The 16914-nt window shown below is 41.4% G+C and overlaps 1 protein-coding gene across 7 annotated transcripts in view; it reads left to right on the top strand.

Moving 5' to 3' along the window:
* dclk2a (doublecortin-like kinase 2a) overlaps window positions 1-16914 on the top strand; it is a 54005-nt gene that overhangs the window by 14887 nt on the left and 22204 nt on the right. For 5 of the 7 annotated variants that reach the window (XR_009271640.1, XM_058778220.1, XM_058778211.1 and 2 more), the window contains exons 3-5: window positions 11334-11463; window positions 14248-14355; window positions 14512-14568. Coding sequence is in view for 6 of the 7 variants with exons in the window: in XM_058778220.1 (XP_058634203.1) it covers window positions 11334-11463; window positions 14248-14355; window positions 14512-14568 (295 nt within the window). In the remaining variant the exon portion in view is untranslated. The remainder of the gene's footprint in view (window positions 1-11333; window positions 11464-14247; window positions 14356-14511; window positions 14569-16914) is intronic. The other 2 variants (XM_058778228.1, XM_058778201.1) reach the window with 1 other exon arrangement.

Raw genomic sequence — 16914 nt, 5'->3', positions numbered from 1 at the left:
TTCTCCGCCTCGTCCTCATCAATTAGACTTTTGATGACCGACTTCTGAGACTGCCTTTATTTTTCTTTCATGAGTGGTTGAAGCTGTGGGTGTTGCTTTAGCTCCACTGTAAAAATGTTTTGTTGGGTAACCTAAAAAATGTCCTTTATGTGGTAACATCTAAATGAACTTGTTTTATTAATATTATTCAATATTTGATTATTCAGTACTCTTCAAAGATTTGGGGCCTGTAAGATTTTTAAATGTTTTTTTTTTTTTAATTATTATTACGCTCACCAAGTCTGCATTTATTTGAACAAAAATACAGTAAAAACAGGAATATTGTGAAATATTCTTACCTTTTAAAATAACGGTTTTCTATTTAAATATTTTAACATGTAATTTATTTCTGTGATACAAAGCTGGATTTTCAGCAGACATTACTGCAGACTTCAGTGTCACATGATCCTTCACAAATCATTCTAATATGCCGACTTAGTGCTCAAGAAACATTTCTTATTATTATTAATGTTGAAAACTGTTGAAAACCAGGATGTGTCTTTTTAAGCTTTTAATTCATAAGAATAGCATTTATTTGAAATTGTCACTTTCAGTCATTTGATGAATAAAAGTCTTTTAGAGATACTGTGCTGAGCACAACATTTTGAATGGTAATGAGTATAACAATTGTTCTGTGCCTCTTCCTGCCATAGTATTTGTACAATATTAAAGACTTATAAAACTGATGATGAATGATTTTTGTACTTGTTACTTTATTTATTTTTATTCATTTCAAACCCACTGGACTTGGCAGCGGAAGCACCTCATTATATATGACTTTAAACGTATCAGCTTCTGAACACACAATCGTAACTGAATTTTCTCTGTGAAAGGCTCATTTGTCAACACTGCATTTAATGGCATCCTATATTAATGGCTGTTGTGAGGAAAACCTTTTTCCTTAACTGCCTCTCCTCTGCTTTAGTAGCTAATGGTTGACAAACTCCTCTAAGCCTGGAAGGGTCCAGCTCATTCAAAGCCTCTGAGTAATCGATATAGCTTGAAATAACCTGCAAAACTAACAGCACATTAGCAATGATCGGTGCTGGAGCTATAGGTGCTGTTCTGTTTCTCTGGTCAAATAAGAGCCCAAATAGCAGTACCATAGTGTGTCTCTGTTTTGAGCATAAAACTCATCCCCTCATCCCATTTATATGCTTTCTATTTCTTAATCCTTTCTTTCTTTCGGGCTTGACACAATGTAGAGCAATGCTGCTCTTATACCCTTCATTATTGTCAGCCAAATAAAGCAGGGCTGTTATTAGTCTCAGCATCCTGTCGGGTCTCTCTAAGCACAGGCCTGTACTTTAAGGCTTAGAGGAGCTTAATAATACAGGTCTTAATGATCACCTTGTAAGAAACTTAAAATAAAATAAGTAAGAGACTCGTTTAGAAATTTGTAATGTTGATTTTAACAATACAGTCACTTTATAGAGCTAACAAATATCATAACAGCCTGGCAACCTTCCTAGCAGCTGCTTAGAATACTCAGAACTTTCCAAAATATTGAGAAAGTTGGCAACATATGGTGACAGATTTTGTATATGCATCATGCCTCTTTTTGTTTATTTTAGTATTCGTGAACACCAGGCATTTACTTGCCATCAGGAGCATTGGGACGTTCCCAGTGGGCCAATCGTTGAAGCGAGGGAGACCTCCCCTTCCCCCTATATTAGGTGCTGTTGCTACACAGAGCTAACCAATTAAACTGTTCATCTGCCAGCCATAGTGCAAAAGCAGATCTGGATCAGTCTCATCCGCACACAAATTTGCACAAGGCCCCTGACCAATTCAATATTCGAGACAAAATTCTGTGTAACTAGTATGATATGAGTACATTAAGGCTCTGTGGTGAAGCTATAGCTGAAAACAGCCATGACCATGTAAACTTCTTTGAGGAGATAAATTCATGGCTAACCATGGCAATGAGGATCATAGTTTTACCTGTGACTACCGTGATCTTACTAATTGTGCAGTTCAACTCTGAATTCTATGCAGAACAAGGGCAACTACTGTACAAAGGATCATTTAACAAAATATTTTTGTTTAGATCCCATGAATTAAGCATAAGACTTTCTTCTCTTTAAATATTTTTAGTTCTAATGAATTTTAAATAAAGAAAAATATTTGCCTGATGAAAGATCAACATCAGTAACTTTATACAAATGCTATTGTTGTTAAAAGGGAAAATTGAAAAAATGAAAATTGCATCATCATGTACTCACCCTCATGTCATATCAAACCTGTATGACATATATGTCACAAACTGAGCCGATAACCAAGGGTGAGAGGTGCAATGTGACTTTATTTAAATGAATGAATAAACAGAAGAAGTAAGGGAGTCGATGAGGGTCTAGGGATGGGGTAAAGAATAATGTCCTTGGGAGTGAGTATCCGGGGAGCAATGGAAGGAGTCGTAGGAATTCGCTGGAGTAACGGTGGAGTAACACAGGGGAGATCTGAGGAGTAAGCACAAGAGAGTTAGGGAAAAGAGGAGCCTGGTCAGTGTTCAGGGTGTGAACCGTGGACCGGACGATGAATGCCAGAGAGTGTGAGTGCTTTATGGGAGTGCTGATGAGGGTGCGCAGGTGCTGGTGATTAGAACGCAGGTGATTGCGATCTCGTGATTCCTGGTGATGACGGAGACAGTGACTCTCTGACACTACCCCCCCCCTCCAGGGGCGGCTCCTGACGCCCTTACACGGCGACGGGGGCGACCTCGACCTCTGGGTGCAGGACGGTTAGGATGGTTGCGATGGAATTCCTGGAGCAATAGGGGGTCAAGGATGTCATCCCGGGCCACCCAGGATCTTTCTTCAGGTCCATAGCCCTCCCAGTCGACTAAGTACTCCAGTCGGCCTCCCCGCCGCCGTGAATCCAGGATTTCGTGGACCTGGTAGATGGAAGGTTGGTCCAGGATGTCAGGAGGAGGAGGCTCGTCCGGTTCTTGTGAATCTGGGGTGAGAGAAGAACAGGGTTTTAACAGGGACACGTGGAATGTGGGGTGAATTCGGTACCTGGGAGGGAGCTGGAGCTGATATGCAACCTCATTGATCTGCCTCAGGATCTTGAACGGACCTATATAGCAGGGACTCAGTTTTTTACAGGGCAGGCGGAGTCGCAGATCCCGGGTGGAGAGCCACACTCTATCTCCAGGATGATAGGTGGGAGTAGACTTACGGCGGGCATCTGCGAAGGCCTTATGTCTCCGCACTGCCCGTTGCAGATGGACGTGCGCTGAGTCCCACACTCTCTCGCTCACCCGGAACCAGTGGTCCACAGCTGGAACCTCAGACGGCTCTCCCGTCCACGGGAAGAGCGGTGGTTGGTAACCAGTATGCACTGGAAGGGAGTTAGGCGGTGGTGTCTTGCCTGAGGGAATTCTGTGCATACTCGGCCCACGGAGGAAACGGCTCCAGCTGTGTTGATCTTCGTAACAGTATGCCCGGAGGTACCGTCAAGTTCTTGAATCTTCCGCTCAGTCTGGCCATTTGTCTGGGGATGGTAACCCGAGGACAAACTCACTGTGACTCCTAGTAGGCGGAAGAAGGCCTTCCAGACATGGGAAATGAACTGAGGTCCACGGTCGGAAACGATGTCCTCGGGATTCCATAATGGCGGAAGACGTTGTGAAAGAGGTGTTCTGCGGTTTCCATCGCGGTGGGCAAGCCTGAAAGGGGAATCAGTTTGCAACCCTTGGAGAACCGATCCACGACTACTAGTACACATGTGTTCCCGTCTGAGTCTGGTAAATCCGTCACAAAGTCGATTCCGATGTGGGACCACGGTCGGCGAGGAATAGGGAGAGGAGTGAGCTTGCCCACGGTAGCTGACGAGGAGTGGAAGACATGGCGCAGACTGAGCAACTCTGGACGTGCGGGTGACATCACGGGACATACTGGGCCACCAGTACCGAGCTTGGAGGAGCGAGAGGGTCCGCTGTCTGCCTGGGTGTCCAGAGCCCGGCAAGGAGTGAACTGAGCCCAGAAGGGGTATCCGAAGATCCGTAGGGACGTAAGTCTTCCCTTCTGGGCCTCCCGGTGGAGCAGGTTCGGTGAGGGTGGCGGCTCGGATGTCGTCGTCAAGGTTCCAGACGATGGGATTTACTATGAGGGCTGGAGGGAGAATCGGTTCTGGATCGGTGGGGGAGTCTGGTGAATAGATACGTGAGAGGGCATCAGCCTTGCCATTTCGGTTTCCGGGACGGTAGGTGATGGTGAAGTGAAATCGAGTGAAGAATAAGGCCCACCGGGCTTGACGGGAGTTGAGTCTTCGGGCTTCACGGAGGTACTGGAGGTTCTTGTGATCGGTGATGACTGTGAATGGATGTTGGGCTCCCTCCAGCCAGTGCCGCCACTCCTCAAGGGCCAGTTTAATGGCTAGGAGTTCTCTGTTGCCGAAGTCATAATTCTGCTCCGCGGGGGTCAGTTTTCTCGAATAATAAGCGCAGGGCTGGAGGCTGGGAGGCTCACCATAATGTTGTGACAATACGGCCCCGACGCCGGTGTCAGAGGCGTCCACTTCCACAACGAAAGGCTGATCGGGGTTGGGATGGCGGAGGATAGGGGCCGTACTGAATGCCTTCTTCAAGGCGTCGAAGGCTTCGTGGGCGCTAGGATTGAAGGACAGGGACTTGGGTTTTCCTCGGAGCAAAGTGGTAAGTGGAGCTGTGAGCATGCTGAAATCTTTAATAAAGCGGCGATAGAAATTAGCAAATCCTAGAAACCTCTGGAGTTCCTTGATCGTTTGGGGAATGGGCCAGGTGGAGACAGCAGATACCTTCCCCTGGTCCATCTGTATTCCTTCTTTGCCAATGATGTATCCGAGGAACTGTACCGTGGGGCGATGGAACTCGCACTTTTCCAGTTTGAGGTAGAGCTGATGGTATCGAAGCCTCTCGAGGACCTGCGCAACGTGGTGGCGATGGTCGGCCAGGTTCCGGGAGTATATCAAGATGTCATCAATGTACACCATGACGAAACGATGGAGGAACTCCCGGAACACCTCGTTCATGAACCCCTGAAATACTGAAGGGGCGTTGGCAAGGCCATAGGGCATGACCCGATACTCATAGTGGCCAGACGGAGTAATGAAGGCGGTCTTCCACTCGTCCCCTTTCCTGATCCGAACGAGGTTATATGCGCTGCGCAGGTCCAGCTTCGTAAAGATGCGGGCCCCACGGAGTTCCTCGAGGGCGGCCGGGACCAGAGGAAGTGGATAGGGGAGTTTGACGGTTTGAGAGTTGAGGGCTCTATAGTCAATACAAGGCCGCAAGCCCCCGTCCTTCTTACCCACGAAGAAAAAACTTGAAGCCGCTGGAGAACTGGATGGCCGGATATATCCCTGTTTGAGAGCCTCCTCGATGTATTCCTCCATAGCCCCGCGCTCCGGGATGGACAGAGGGTATACTCGACCCTTGGGGAGTTTGTACCCAGGCAGCAGATCTATAGCACAGTCCCATGGCCGATGAGGTGGTAATTGTGTGGCTGCCTGCTTACAAAAGACATCCTGGAACGCCCTGTAATCAGATGGGACTTCATGAACTTCCTCGGAGTCAGGACTCTCAATCCGTGTGGAAGCCACTTGGAGTTCTGAGAACTTAGAAGTTGGTCGTGGAATTCTCTTGAGACACTGTTGTTGGCATCCTTCACTCCAACGGATTATCTCACTGGTCTCCCATCTGATTACCAGAGAGTGGAGGATGAGCCAGGGGCGTCCCAGGATGATATCCACGGTGGAGCTCTCCAGTACCAGAAATTTTATTTCCTCCTCATGCAGGACTCCCACCTTGAGTGGCATTGCTGGAACCTCATACTGGACCCGCCCACGTCCTAGCGGCTTTCCATTGATCGTCTCGACTCGGAGCTCCTGGGATCGTTGTTGGAGGGACAGGCGGAGACGATTGGCGAAGTCCTGGGAGATAAAGTTCCCCGAGGAGCCCGAGTCGACCAAGGCTGTAGCTGAAACGGATTGCAGCGGGGTGAGTAGTTGTACTGAGATAACTGACAGTTTGGAGATCAGGGGATTGGTTTGAAGTGTACTCACCGCAGGACGTGGGGGTCTAATGGGACAGGCCTTGATGAAGTGTTCCGCTGAGGCACAGTACAGACACAAGCCAGATGTTAAACGTCTTCCACGTTCATGGTTAGAGAGACGAGCCGTGTCAACGAGCATGGGCTCTGGTACTGGAGGGGTGGCGGCGGGTGAGATGGGCTGGTGAGCGGCTTCGGACATGTCGCAGGCGGTGAGACGCTGGGAGATTCTATTAGCACGTTGCATGAATCCTTCCAATCCAAGGAATCGTCGTAAATCACCATTTGTCTGCAAATAGAGGGCTCCAAACCTTGTCGATAGGTGCTGATGAGCGTCGCCAGAGTGCGGAACTGCAGAGTGTACTCCTGGGTGGAAGAAGTGTTTTGATGGAGGTTGAGGAGTTGGTCTGACACCGCGAGCGCTCCGGTAGCTGATCCAAACACTTCCTTAAAATGACGGGTAAAAGCTTCATAGGAATTAATTATGGCAGTATTGGCGTCCCATATTGCTTTAGCCCAATTTAACGCTCTCCCTGACAGGAGAGAAATTAAAAAAGCTACCTTGGAGCGCTCGGTGGGGAACTTCTGCGGCTGCATCTCCAGATAAAGGGACAGTTGGAGTAAGAAGCCGCCACACTCACCTGAATCACCCGCGTAGGTAGCAGGCAGCGCCATGGGACTGGCCAAGGCAGATGGAGGAGCTGGAGGTGGAAGCAAGGAGGCCCGCAGAGTGTTCACTAGCTCCTCCAGGATCTCTGAGGGTGACGAAGGTTGGGGATCCATGCTGGTGTCGGTGTTGGTCCGGTCTTCTGTCACAAACTGAGCCGATAACCAAGGGTGAGAGGTGCAATGTGACTTTATTTAAATGAATGAATAAACAGAAGAAGTAAGGTAGTCGATGAGGGTCTAGGGATGGGGTAAAGAATAATGTCCTTGGGAGTGAGTATCCGGGGAGCAATGGAAGGAGTCGTAGGAATTCGCTGGAGTAACGGTGGAGTAACACAGGGGAGATCTGAGGAGTAAGCACAAGCGAGTTAGGGAAAAGAGGAGCCTGGTCAGTGTTCAGGGTGTGAACCGTGGACCGGACGATGAATGCCAGAGAGTGTGAGTGATTTATGGGAGTGCTGATGAGGGTGCGCAGGTGCTGGTGATTAGAACGCAGGTGATTGCGATCTCGTGATTCCTGGTGATGACGGAGACAGTGACTCTCTGACAATATACAGGTTTCACAGGTTTGGAATGACGTGAGGGCGAGTACTGAGGGTGAGAGCTCGGAAATGTCCCAAGTATACTGGTAACCAGCAATAACATAGTTATAATTGTTTATATCTACACGTTGCAGTATTTTTCACGCTGTCCATGTCATGTTTTGAAATTTTACAAAATTGGTACTAACTAGTTTTTGCATAATGTTAAAGTGAATAGGAGGTGTAACTTGCTGAAAAGCCCCTAAGATATTTATGGTCCTTCTAAAGACGTTACAGGACAGTGAGAACAATTTAATGTTGAGGGAACTGATTAAATTAAAAATGTAATGTGAGCTTACATATTGAATTTTAGCTGCAGTGTCTTATTTTAAACCATTTTAAGCCATCTTGGAAGTGAGCTGAGACTCCCAGTTGACAACTGGTGCTTTAGTGGCAAGCTGTTGTACTCCTAAAGGTCCTGTTTTTGCGTTCTCTTTCCTGACAGTTTATGTGCTCTTGAACATCGTTGAACAAAAATATGTATCTTGTGCTACCATCAGTCAGTTCACCAAAACACTTTTGGCTCCATTCCAGACTATTTCATTTTACAGATCCAAGATGTCAGCTAAAACGTTTCAGGCATGTTTAATAGTCTCCCAGTGTGGCTTTAGTCTGTTACTCTGCTCAGGCCAACAACTGGGCCCATATGCTCCTCTGATCTGCTGATTGATGGGAATACTGCTTAAGACCCATCCCACTGACTGGCCATGTGGATTCCTTCCAGTTCTGGATTGTATGTGATTCAGAGAGAACTGATTTAAGAGGTTGCTTTAAAATTGTGTTAAAAATGGGATTTTAAAATGATTAGTAAGAGTATTATGACTTGCTAATAATGTTGCTAATCATTCAAATCATACTAATAATGCTGAATTTGCTAAGGAAGCTAAACAGTAGCTCAAAAGGCTGAAATGCTTGAGTTGTTGTATTGTGATGTCTTTTTATGTGTGCAGTGAGGATATTTAAAGACCTCATTGCCTTTAGATGCTGTTGAATAGCTCATTATCATTAGAATCATGTTAATAAAGTACAAGAGTGATCTTGGAGCAATTCTCTCTTGGCCTTTTGTGTCTTTTTCTGTACAGTGTCAGGCTCATGAAGGGGAAGAGGGGGCTGTGTTCCTCTCCATCTGTCTGATCTTTCACTCAGTTCCATGTAGAAGTGTGTGTGTCTGTGTGTGTGTGTGTGTGTGTGTGTGTGTGCGTGTGTGTGTGTGTGTGTGTGTGTGTGTGTGTGTGTATGTTTGATGGAGCTCCACATTGGGACCATCTGTTTCTTGCTGCCCACCTCCATGAGTGGAGGAGTGGGCTGAAATCCGGACATCATTTTTTGCCCACTGCCACTGCGGTTGCGAGTGTATGTGGGTGTGTTTGCATGTGCTCTCAAAATGTTTCTTTTCTGTATTGCTAGTGACGCACTGTATATTACTCAGCCTGAATACAGAGTTGATGAACTGGCCCAAAATATTTGGCCAAAAATAAATTTTTTGGTTTCAGATGAAATAGTTTGGAGGGCCGAAATCGTAGACTGAAACAGTGATGTTTAAGAAGCGCTTGTCAGATGGTGCATTTTGTCAGTGTATCGTACTGTAATGGGCAGCTCCTATGAAGAAGAACCAGGTCTGCTTGGGCATTTTGTCCTTTTTAAGATTGCATCTTTGGGACATCATGTCCTATATTTGGTTTGTTTAGTTGTCTTTGGTTTGTGTTCCATTTTTATTTGGCTCAAACTGCACAAGAGTTTGTTCGAAAGTGAACTGAAAAGGTGGTTCTCTGTCTGCATGTTTGGTGTCCAACAATGGCACTGCTCAAATGAATTGCACTAACATAGCAATTGTACCAGAGTTTGCTTTAAACGAATCAAACTTGTCAAGTGTCAAGAGACATGTCCAAAGCCTCAGTGTTTTTACAATAAAACATTTAAACAATAAATGTTGCTTTGATGCTCTTTAAATAAGGTATAATGTAAATCCAGTCACTTGTTATCGCAGAATAAATAATTAGACACAAAATACTGAGAAACAAAAGCATCCGTGAAGAAAGCAGTTGCTTACTTATTACACAGCATTTCACCACATGAATAATTATGGCAATAAAAGATATTGATTTAAGATGAAACTGTATTAAAATCTAACCGTTTTTTTAGTTATCTTACAATCCATTACAGTGTGCAAAACAATCGTTACAAAATTGCAGCAGCTGCTTTTGTAGGAAACAAGAGAGACCAAGTCTGCCATACCAGGATTACATAATAAAAATTTTGGACAGGGAATATTGATTTGAGTTTTATTATCTTACTAGCCAACCAAACGCAACCAAAATGTTCCCAGCAAGCGAATAGCGCCAACTTCCGTTACCCGGATGAGCCTGTGTTATTAGTTTTTACCAGTTGTTATTGGAAAAGAACATACCTCGGAATGTGGTGACTGATCAATCAGAATTAAATTTTTACAGAGCTGTGAAATCTAAATCAATTTCAGCAGCAGCATGGATTAAATCAATTATTGATTAATTGATTGACTGATTATTAAAGGGTTAGTTCAACCAAAAATGAAAATTCTCTAATTTATTACTCACTCTCACATCGTTCCAAACCCGTAAGACCTTTGTTCATCTTCGGAACACAAATTAAGAAATTTTTGATGAATTCCGAGAGCTCTCTGACCCTCCCATAGACAGCAAAGATCCTAACACGATCAAGGTCATCGTTCAAATAATCCATGTGACATCAGTGTGTTACGGGTGCTATGCCAGAAGAGCGCACGACACAGGAGTTTTCCAAATAATAGTCTTAATAATAATCCACAGAATAAACAGATGAATTCCAGGAGCACGGTGTAGCATAACACATAATACAAACGATAACTGGCAAATGAACTGGGGAGAACTCAGGACTTAAGAACACAGGAACTAATGGGATAATTAATGAAGTAACAGGTGGTAACAATGAACTTAAGACACAGGCAAAAACTAGGTCAAAACAGAAACTTACACACAGACATATGACACAGTGGTTCAACTGTAATTTTATGAAGCTACGAGAATACTTTTTGTGCATGAAGAAAACTAAAAGAACAACTTTATTCAACAATTAGTCTCCTCCGCATCACCCTGGTGCCATTTTGTAGAATATCACATACGTAAACACCGTATGCAACGTATGTACGCAGATATGTTGTTTACGTTCAGATCAAAGCGCAAACAAAGTATCCGCATTCATACGTTGCATACATTGTTTGCGATGTATGTATCATGTATGTGATACTCTCCAAAATTGTGCCAGGGTGACGTGGTCAGGTGGAGGAGACAAATTGTTGAAAAAAGTAGTTATTTTTGTTTTCTTTGCAAACAAAAGTATTGTAGCTTCGTAAAAATACGGTTGATGTCACATGGATTATTTAAAATTAATGTAGTTAATAATTAATTACAGAATTTTCATTTTTGGGTGAACTATCCATTTAAATAAACTTTATTTTTGGTTTTCAGCTAAATGAAAGCTTTAATTTTGGTTTCAGTAAAAAAACAATATTTCAGTGCGTGTGTATCTAAAAGACCATGTTCCCAGGTATTTTTCTCCATGTAGAAATACAACTTAAATCCCTCCTTTTTGGTATGGTTTCCATTTTCTTGCTGTATTCAAGGTGATCTGACTCAGTTTTAAAATTCAAATGTGTTTTTAGCAATTGTTAGGCCAACACGAAATCTGCACCCACATAAATCTGCTGAAAGTACAACATATCATTGATAAAATTCTACAAGCATGGTTTTAGCTATCAATAAGAGTGTAGTACCTCCAGTTCCGTTTAGATGTTATCATGTTTAAATCCATTTGTAAAAATAAATGTGCAAATAGTCTGAGCTATTGGTATTTCAAACTCCTGATCTGGATATTCTGCAGTGCAGTATTGTGAACTACTACATGCTTTATCAGTTTATCAGTCACATGGTTACTTCCATTCATTTCTCAAACAGTGTTTCTCTCTTTTTCTCTTCCTCCACCCTTTCCTCTCTCTGTCCAGATTATATGTTTGCAAGACTTTTTCGGGGACGATGACGTGTTCATCGCGTGCGGGCCTGAGAAGCACCGTTACGCGCAGGACGATTTTGTGTTGGATCACAGTGGTAAGGCTTCCACAGCCTTTATAACCGGTAGGCTCAGCTAAACACTAACTTCATTTCAACCCAATGTCTCTCATACTAAACTCTAATAATATATTGTTATCTAGGATCACATCATACACGGATATATACATGACTGTTTTAAATGCACTTATCACATTTTCAGTCAGTTATTGTATTGGTTATATTAATTAGTGATACATCAGTGTATCAGCCAAGCATCTGCTTTGGCCAATAAAAGTAATTGTCTTCATAATAAAAACAAGCATTTATCTAATTGTATAAGTACAACCAGTGAGCTGATTACTGTATGTCCTAAAAACAGGAGCAGGAAAAAATTCCAATAAAAGAAAATGTCTTTTTTATTTATTTATTTTAATATAAAATACAGAGAGAAAGTAAGGATTGTGATAACACTAGAACACTTCTTTTTATGATCACTGATCTAATCTACTAAAGCTGGTTGTCATTTATAGACCTGTAGGCTATTTTAAAGGCCTCTGATTTGCCATTGTATTCATGCAACAGTCATAGTCATAATCATAATCTTGATCATTTATTCAATTAATTTTGCAGGGCTGCTTTTTGTTTCAGTGTTTTCTGTTTAATAGTGTCTAATAGAGACCATTTAGAATTTTACATTTACAGGAGATTTAGATTTGTTTGTGTTTGTTATCATTATAATTAACAAACACTACTAAATGTTTGGGGTCCATTTTTTTTTTTTTTGTAAAGAAATTAATACTTTTGTTCAGCAAGGATGCATTAATTCGATCAAAAGTGAAAGTAAAGACATTTATAATGTTACAAAAGATTTCTTGAGAAAAAGTAAAAGAAAAAGTTATTTTTAACTTTCTATGCATCAAAGTATCCTGAACATAATTCTATTACAGTTTCCATAAAAAATTTGCAGCAAACCGTTTTTAGCATTGATAGTAAAAGTAAATGCTAGTTAAAATCAGCTTTAATATAAACTTACCAATGCTACTAACTTCTTATCTGCACAAAAAACACCAAACAGTTGTCACCTTCAGACAAAGAAGTGATAGTATTTTAATAGCATCTTTTCTATAATGGAGTCATTCATTCATAGGTTGCAAAAATGAATTCATTTTCCAGAATGAACACAACTGTCAGAGGAAGTGACCTTGTTATGAGCAGTTCCTCGCCATTGTTCAGTGTGTACTTTGTGTTTGTCTACTAGTGAACTTGATAATGCAAGTGTGGAAGTGAGGACGATCTGCAGCTGTGAATATCAAATAAAATCATTTAACTTTGCCTATAATTTTCATCTTGTTTCGCTGAAACGCCTCCAGTTTTAGTAGCATTTACCACACGCACGCTTGATAACTTGATTCATAGCTGTGTGAATTTAGTTCATCTGCTTGGCATTTTGTCCTAGTTCTTCTTCGCTGCCCCACTTAGGTTAAGTAGGACTTTTCCAAAAATATAAAGAAACGGTAAGTTTGCGTCTGACAGTATTTACTGCTCAACCTTTTTTCTACTGCAGAAGTGGAGTGTCCTTAAAACGCAAACCCACCACAAATCTAAATCTTCTGTAACTAAAGAACTCATTACACGTTCTCTCTCTGATTCGGCTGTTAAATGCTTAAATTAAGCTCCTTGAAACAGATTAGCTGGGCAGTAATGGCATTTTAATAACGGCATTCAGCTTGTTTTATCTTCATCACTCCACGATCTGGTACTCATCAGCTAATTTATCACTGCTCTGTGTCATTAGCAAGTGGCGTGTAATCGACAGGACAGATCGGGCCCAGTAGCTGATGTACAGTATGAGTCATTCATTACTAAAGTTCTGCACCCACTGCTCTCATTAGAAAGATGGTCTACTCTCATACGCCTTGAGTAGACAATTTGATTACGCCTCTGCGGAAAGCTTCACACTCTTGGCACATGTGAATTTGGAACAAGTATGTCAGCTGATACAGTATACCACTCATTTACTAAGAGGCATCTGTATTTGCCCTGATACAAGCATGTTTTGCTATGTGTATCCATGTATGTTCCTGTCTGTCTGTCCTGTCTGTGTTTCTCTTTTCAGAAAAGTCAATAATGGTGGCACATGCTTAAATGACTAGATTTATAAATTTACATTCAGCAGTTTGGGGTCAGTGGTATTTTTAAAAGAAATTAATACTGTTATTTTAGCAAGGACACCTTAACTTGATCAAAAGTGACAGTAAAGACATTTACTGAACTGTATATTTTCATACAAATACGATAATTATCATCCAAATACAATAATTATTGTATGTCTGGCAACACTGCCGTACTTTTAATGTTACTAAAAAAATAAAAATTAATAAATAAATAACAATTTATACATGTACTGCTGTTTCAAAAACAGTTTTCAACATTAATGATAATAAGAAATGTTTCTTGAGCAGAAAATCAGCATATTAGAATAATTTATGAAGGATCATGTGACACTGAAGACTGGAGTAATGATGCTGAAAATGTAGCTTTGACATCACAGGAATAAACTAGGTTTTAAAATATTTTAATTTGTACAAATATTTCACAATATTACTGGTTACTGTATTTTTTATCAAATAAATGCTGCTTTTGTGAGTGTAAGAGATTTCTTTCAAAAACATTTTTACATTTTTCTTTTGAAATGTAATGTACAAAAATTCAACCAGGCAAAGAGATTAATTATTTGGAATGGGTGGAGACAATACCTTCTCCTATTTTTTTCTTGTGTCTTTGTGAATGTTTGCAAAAGAGGCATCATGAGACATTATAAGGCAAGCATATACATTCCTTGCTCATTTATATTGTCTCTGTGTCCAGAATGTCAGGTCCTCAAGTCCTCTTATTCTTCTCGCTCTGCTCCCCCTGTGAGATACTCTGGTAGTAAAAGTCCAGGATCCACCCGCCGCAGCAAATCCCCTGGATCTGGTGAGGATACACTGAACAACCACTAGCACGATCCTGTTACCACATAATATTTGTCTAAAAATGTAACATTCCTTAACAACTGCATCCAATAACTATGTCTCTTCCTGTCATTTTTCTGTTTTGCTCCTTATTAAATTGCTTTCCTCCCCGCTCCAGTGAGAAGAACAGCAGGACACTTCTCTACAAATAGCCAGTCTCCAGTCAAATCACCAAGTAAGTATTTCTCAAGGTTTATTGCACCAAAAAATGGTCATAATTTAGTTTTACATGAGCATCTCCAATTTCTCTTTGACCCTCAGAATTAAAGCAAAAGTATTGCTACCGTACCTTTAAGACTTCTAAAGGTAAATGACTTCTGTTATGATTGGCTAACCTCTTGACATGTGAACTGAGTAAAGGTGCGGTCACATTTATCATTGTTCAGCGAATGGACAAAATCCAGTCATTCCAGTAGGAGTCCTTGCAATCTGAAATTTTGCGTGATGGCAAAATATTTACCCATGCAGATTTCACAAGTTGGTCACATGGATTCACTGTGTTGACCAACAGTAAGTTTCTTGCTTTGAAAGTGACTTCTGCACAAGCTGTGATAATGATAATAGTCAATGGACTTCTTTTGTCTACGACGTTTTGCTAATATGACCACACCTTAACAGCGCCCCCTGCTAAGCTAAATACTAAATAGGCATTGATATGTAAAAAGTAGGCTGCCATGTGTTCCTTTTCTTTTTCAGTCACAACCATATCCATTACATTATGAACAACAGATACTTATGTGCTAGTTCTTGTTGCCTTTACCATAACCAAGAGTAATCTATGAACTGACAACTAGAGAATCTGACAGCCCTATCAAATTCTTGAGCGTCTTGAGAGGAATTTCCACGTGTGATGAATTAATGAATTTACCTAAAGGACATTAATCTATGGAATGAGCTGTACGTGACCTCTAACCCTTCGGTGCAGCATTCAATCATGCTAACAGCTCTCCTTCATGGCCTTCCAAATCCATCAGCTAGTCTAGAGAGCTATTTAAAACTCCCTCTCTGGCCACTGCCCTGAACCCTGGCATGCACATACTCTAATCTATCAGACATACCAAATTGGATGTGTACACTAAATGCAGGCATCCTCATCTGCTTTCTGCTTAGACAGGCTAATGCAGTACACACACACCCTAAATTCCTGTGCCCATGAACTGTTAGGGCTCTCTTGCAAGCCTGAAGAGAAATCTGCTCATGCCTCCATCGACAATCTCAGAGAGAAATGCCAAGAGCAGCTTTTCTACAAATCCCTGCTCCCTGCGGATTCTGACGCGCTTGGAATGCACTCCATAATGTGCATAATTGTTGATTTTTTTTTGTTCTAAATTCTTCTACTACTACTACTGCTGTATCTGAGTGACATGATGTATTAAACAGTGTTTGAATTTTTTAATAACATGGTAACACTTTATTTTAGGGTGTCTTAACTAGTTGCTTATTAGCATGCATATTACAAGAATATTAGCCAGTTATTAGCACTAATTAAGCACTTATTCTACATCCCTAATCCTACCCAATACCTAAACTTAACAACTACCTTACTAACTATTAATAAGCAGCAAATTAGGAATTTATTGAGGGAAAAGTCGTAGTTAATACTGAAAAAGTGTTCCCTATTCTAAAGTGTTACCAATAACACTATTTTAAAGTGGCCTTTTACAATGATCTTGGCAATTCTATGATTTAGCCTTGTGGATTTGGCTGCAGGTGAGTGGTGCACGTGAAGCCTTGTGTCTGCTTGTTAAGAGACTTATTCTGGTCCAAGGGGACTTATGCTGCACACACATATGTAGCTGTACAGATTGGTAGTGGTAGTTCTGTTCATATGGAGTTGTTTCTTTTCACAATTTTTTCCTGTCATTGAGCCAGCAGCTCATTTTACCTATATACCTAAAGGAATGTAAGTATTTCTGACAAATGTACATGTGAACTATGTACACTAACACAGTACACTACACTAATAGGTTTCCTCTGGCATATCAGCTGTGAAGACAAGGCTACACAAACTATGGGAGTCCATATATTAAAATAAGCAACTAAAATAATTATAATTAAAATTTAACTAATTACATTTCAGGATTCCATTTGTTTTATGCTGAATGCTCTTCAAGGTTCCTACTCTTTTTAACCCATGAATTTGAATTATTGTTCAGTTGTTTGTGATTTACTGAATAAGAATATATCCATGGCTTTCTGAGACATTCAAACCTTTATTAAAGCTTGACTTATTTTAAGTCATTTTAAGTCATTATGAGGCCCCTTAGTGGACCCCGGCCCCCTTGGTTAAGAATAAGTACATTAACATAAGATGAAGACTCCAGCTTTATGTATTATATAGGTAGAAAAAATGCCTTGTTCTGCATAAAAGGCATATTGTTCACCTAAAATGATAATTCTGTTATCATTTATATAATCCTTGCGCTATATGAACACAGAATGTTGGCACTGTTTTAGTCCAAACAATGTAAGTGAATAGTGACCATGTGTTGTCAATTTGCAAATGTGAAAAAAGCACCAT

Source organism: Onychostoma macrolepis, chromosome 01 (genome assembly GCF_012432095.1).
Source record: "Onychostoma macrolepis isolate SWU-2019 chromosome 01, ASM1243209v1, whole genome shotgun sequence".
In the NCBI taxonomy this organism is placed as follows: Eukaryota; Metazoa; Chordata; class Actinopteri; order Cypriniformes; family Cyprinidae; genus Onychostoma; species Onychostoma macrolepis.
Note: the sequence above shows the minus strand (reverse complement) of the source record. Positions and strands in the feature narration are given on the sequence as shown.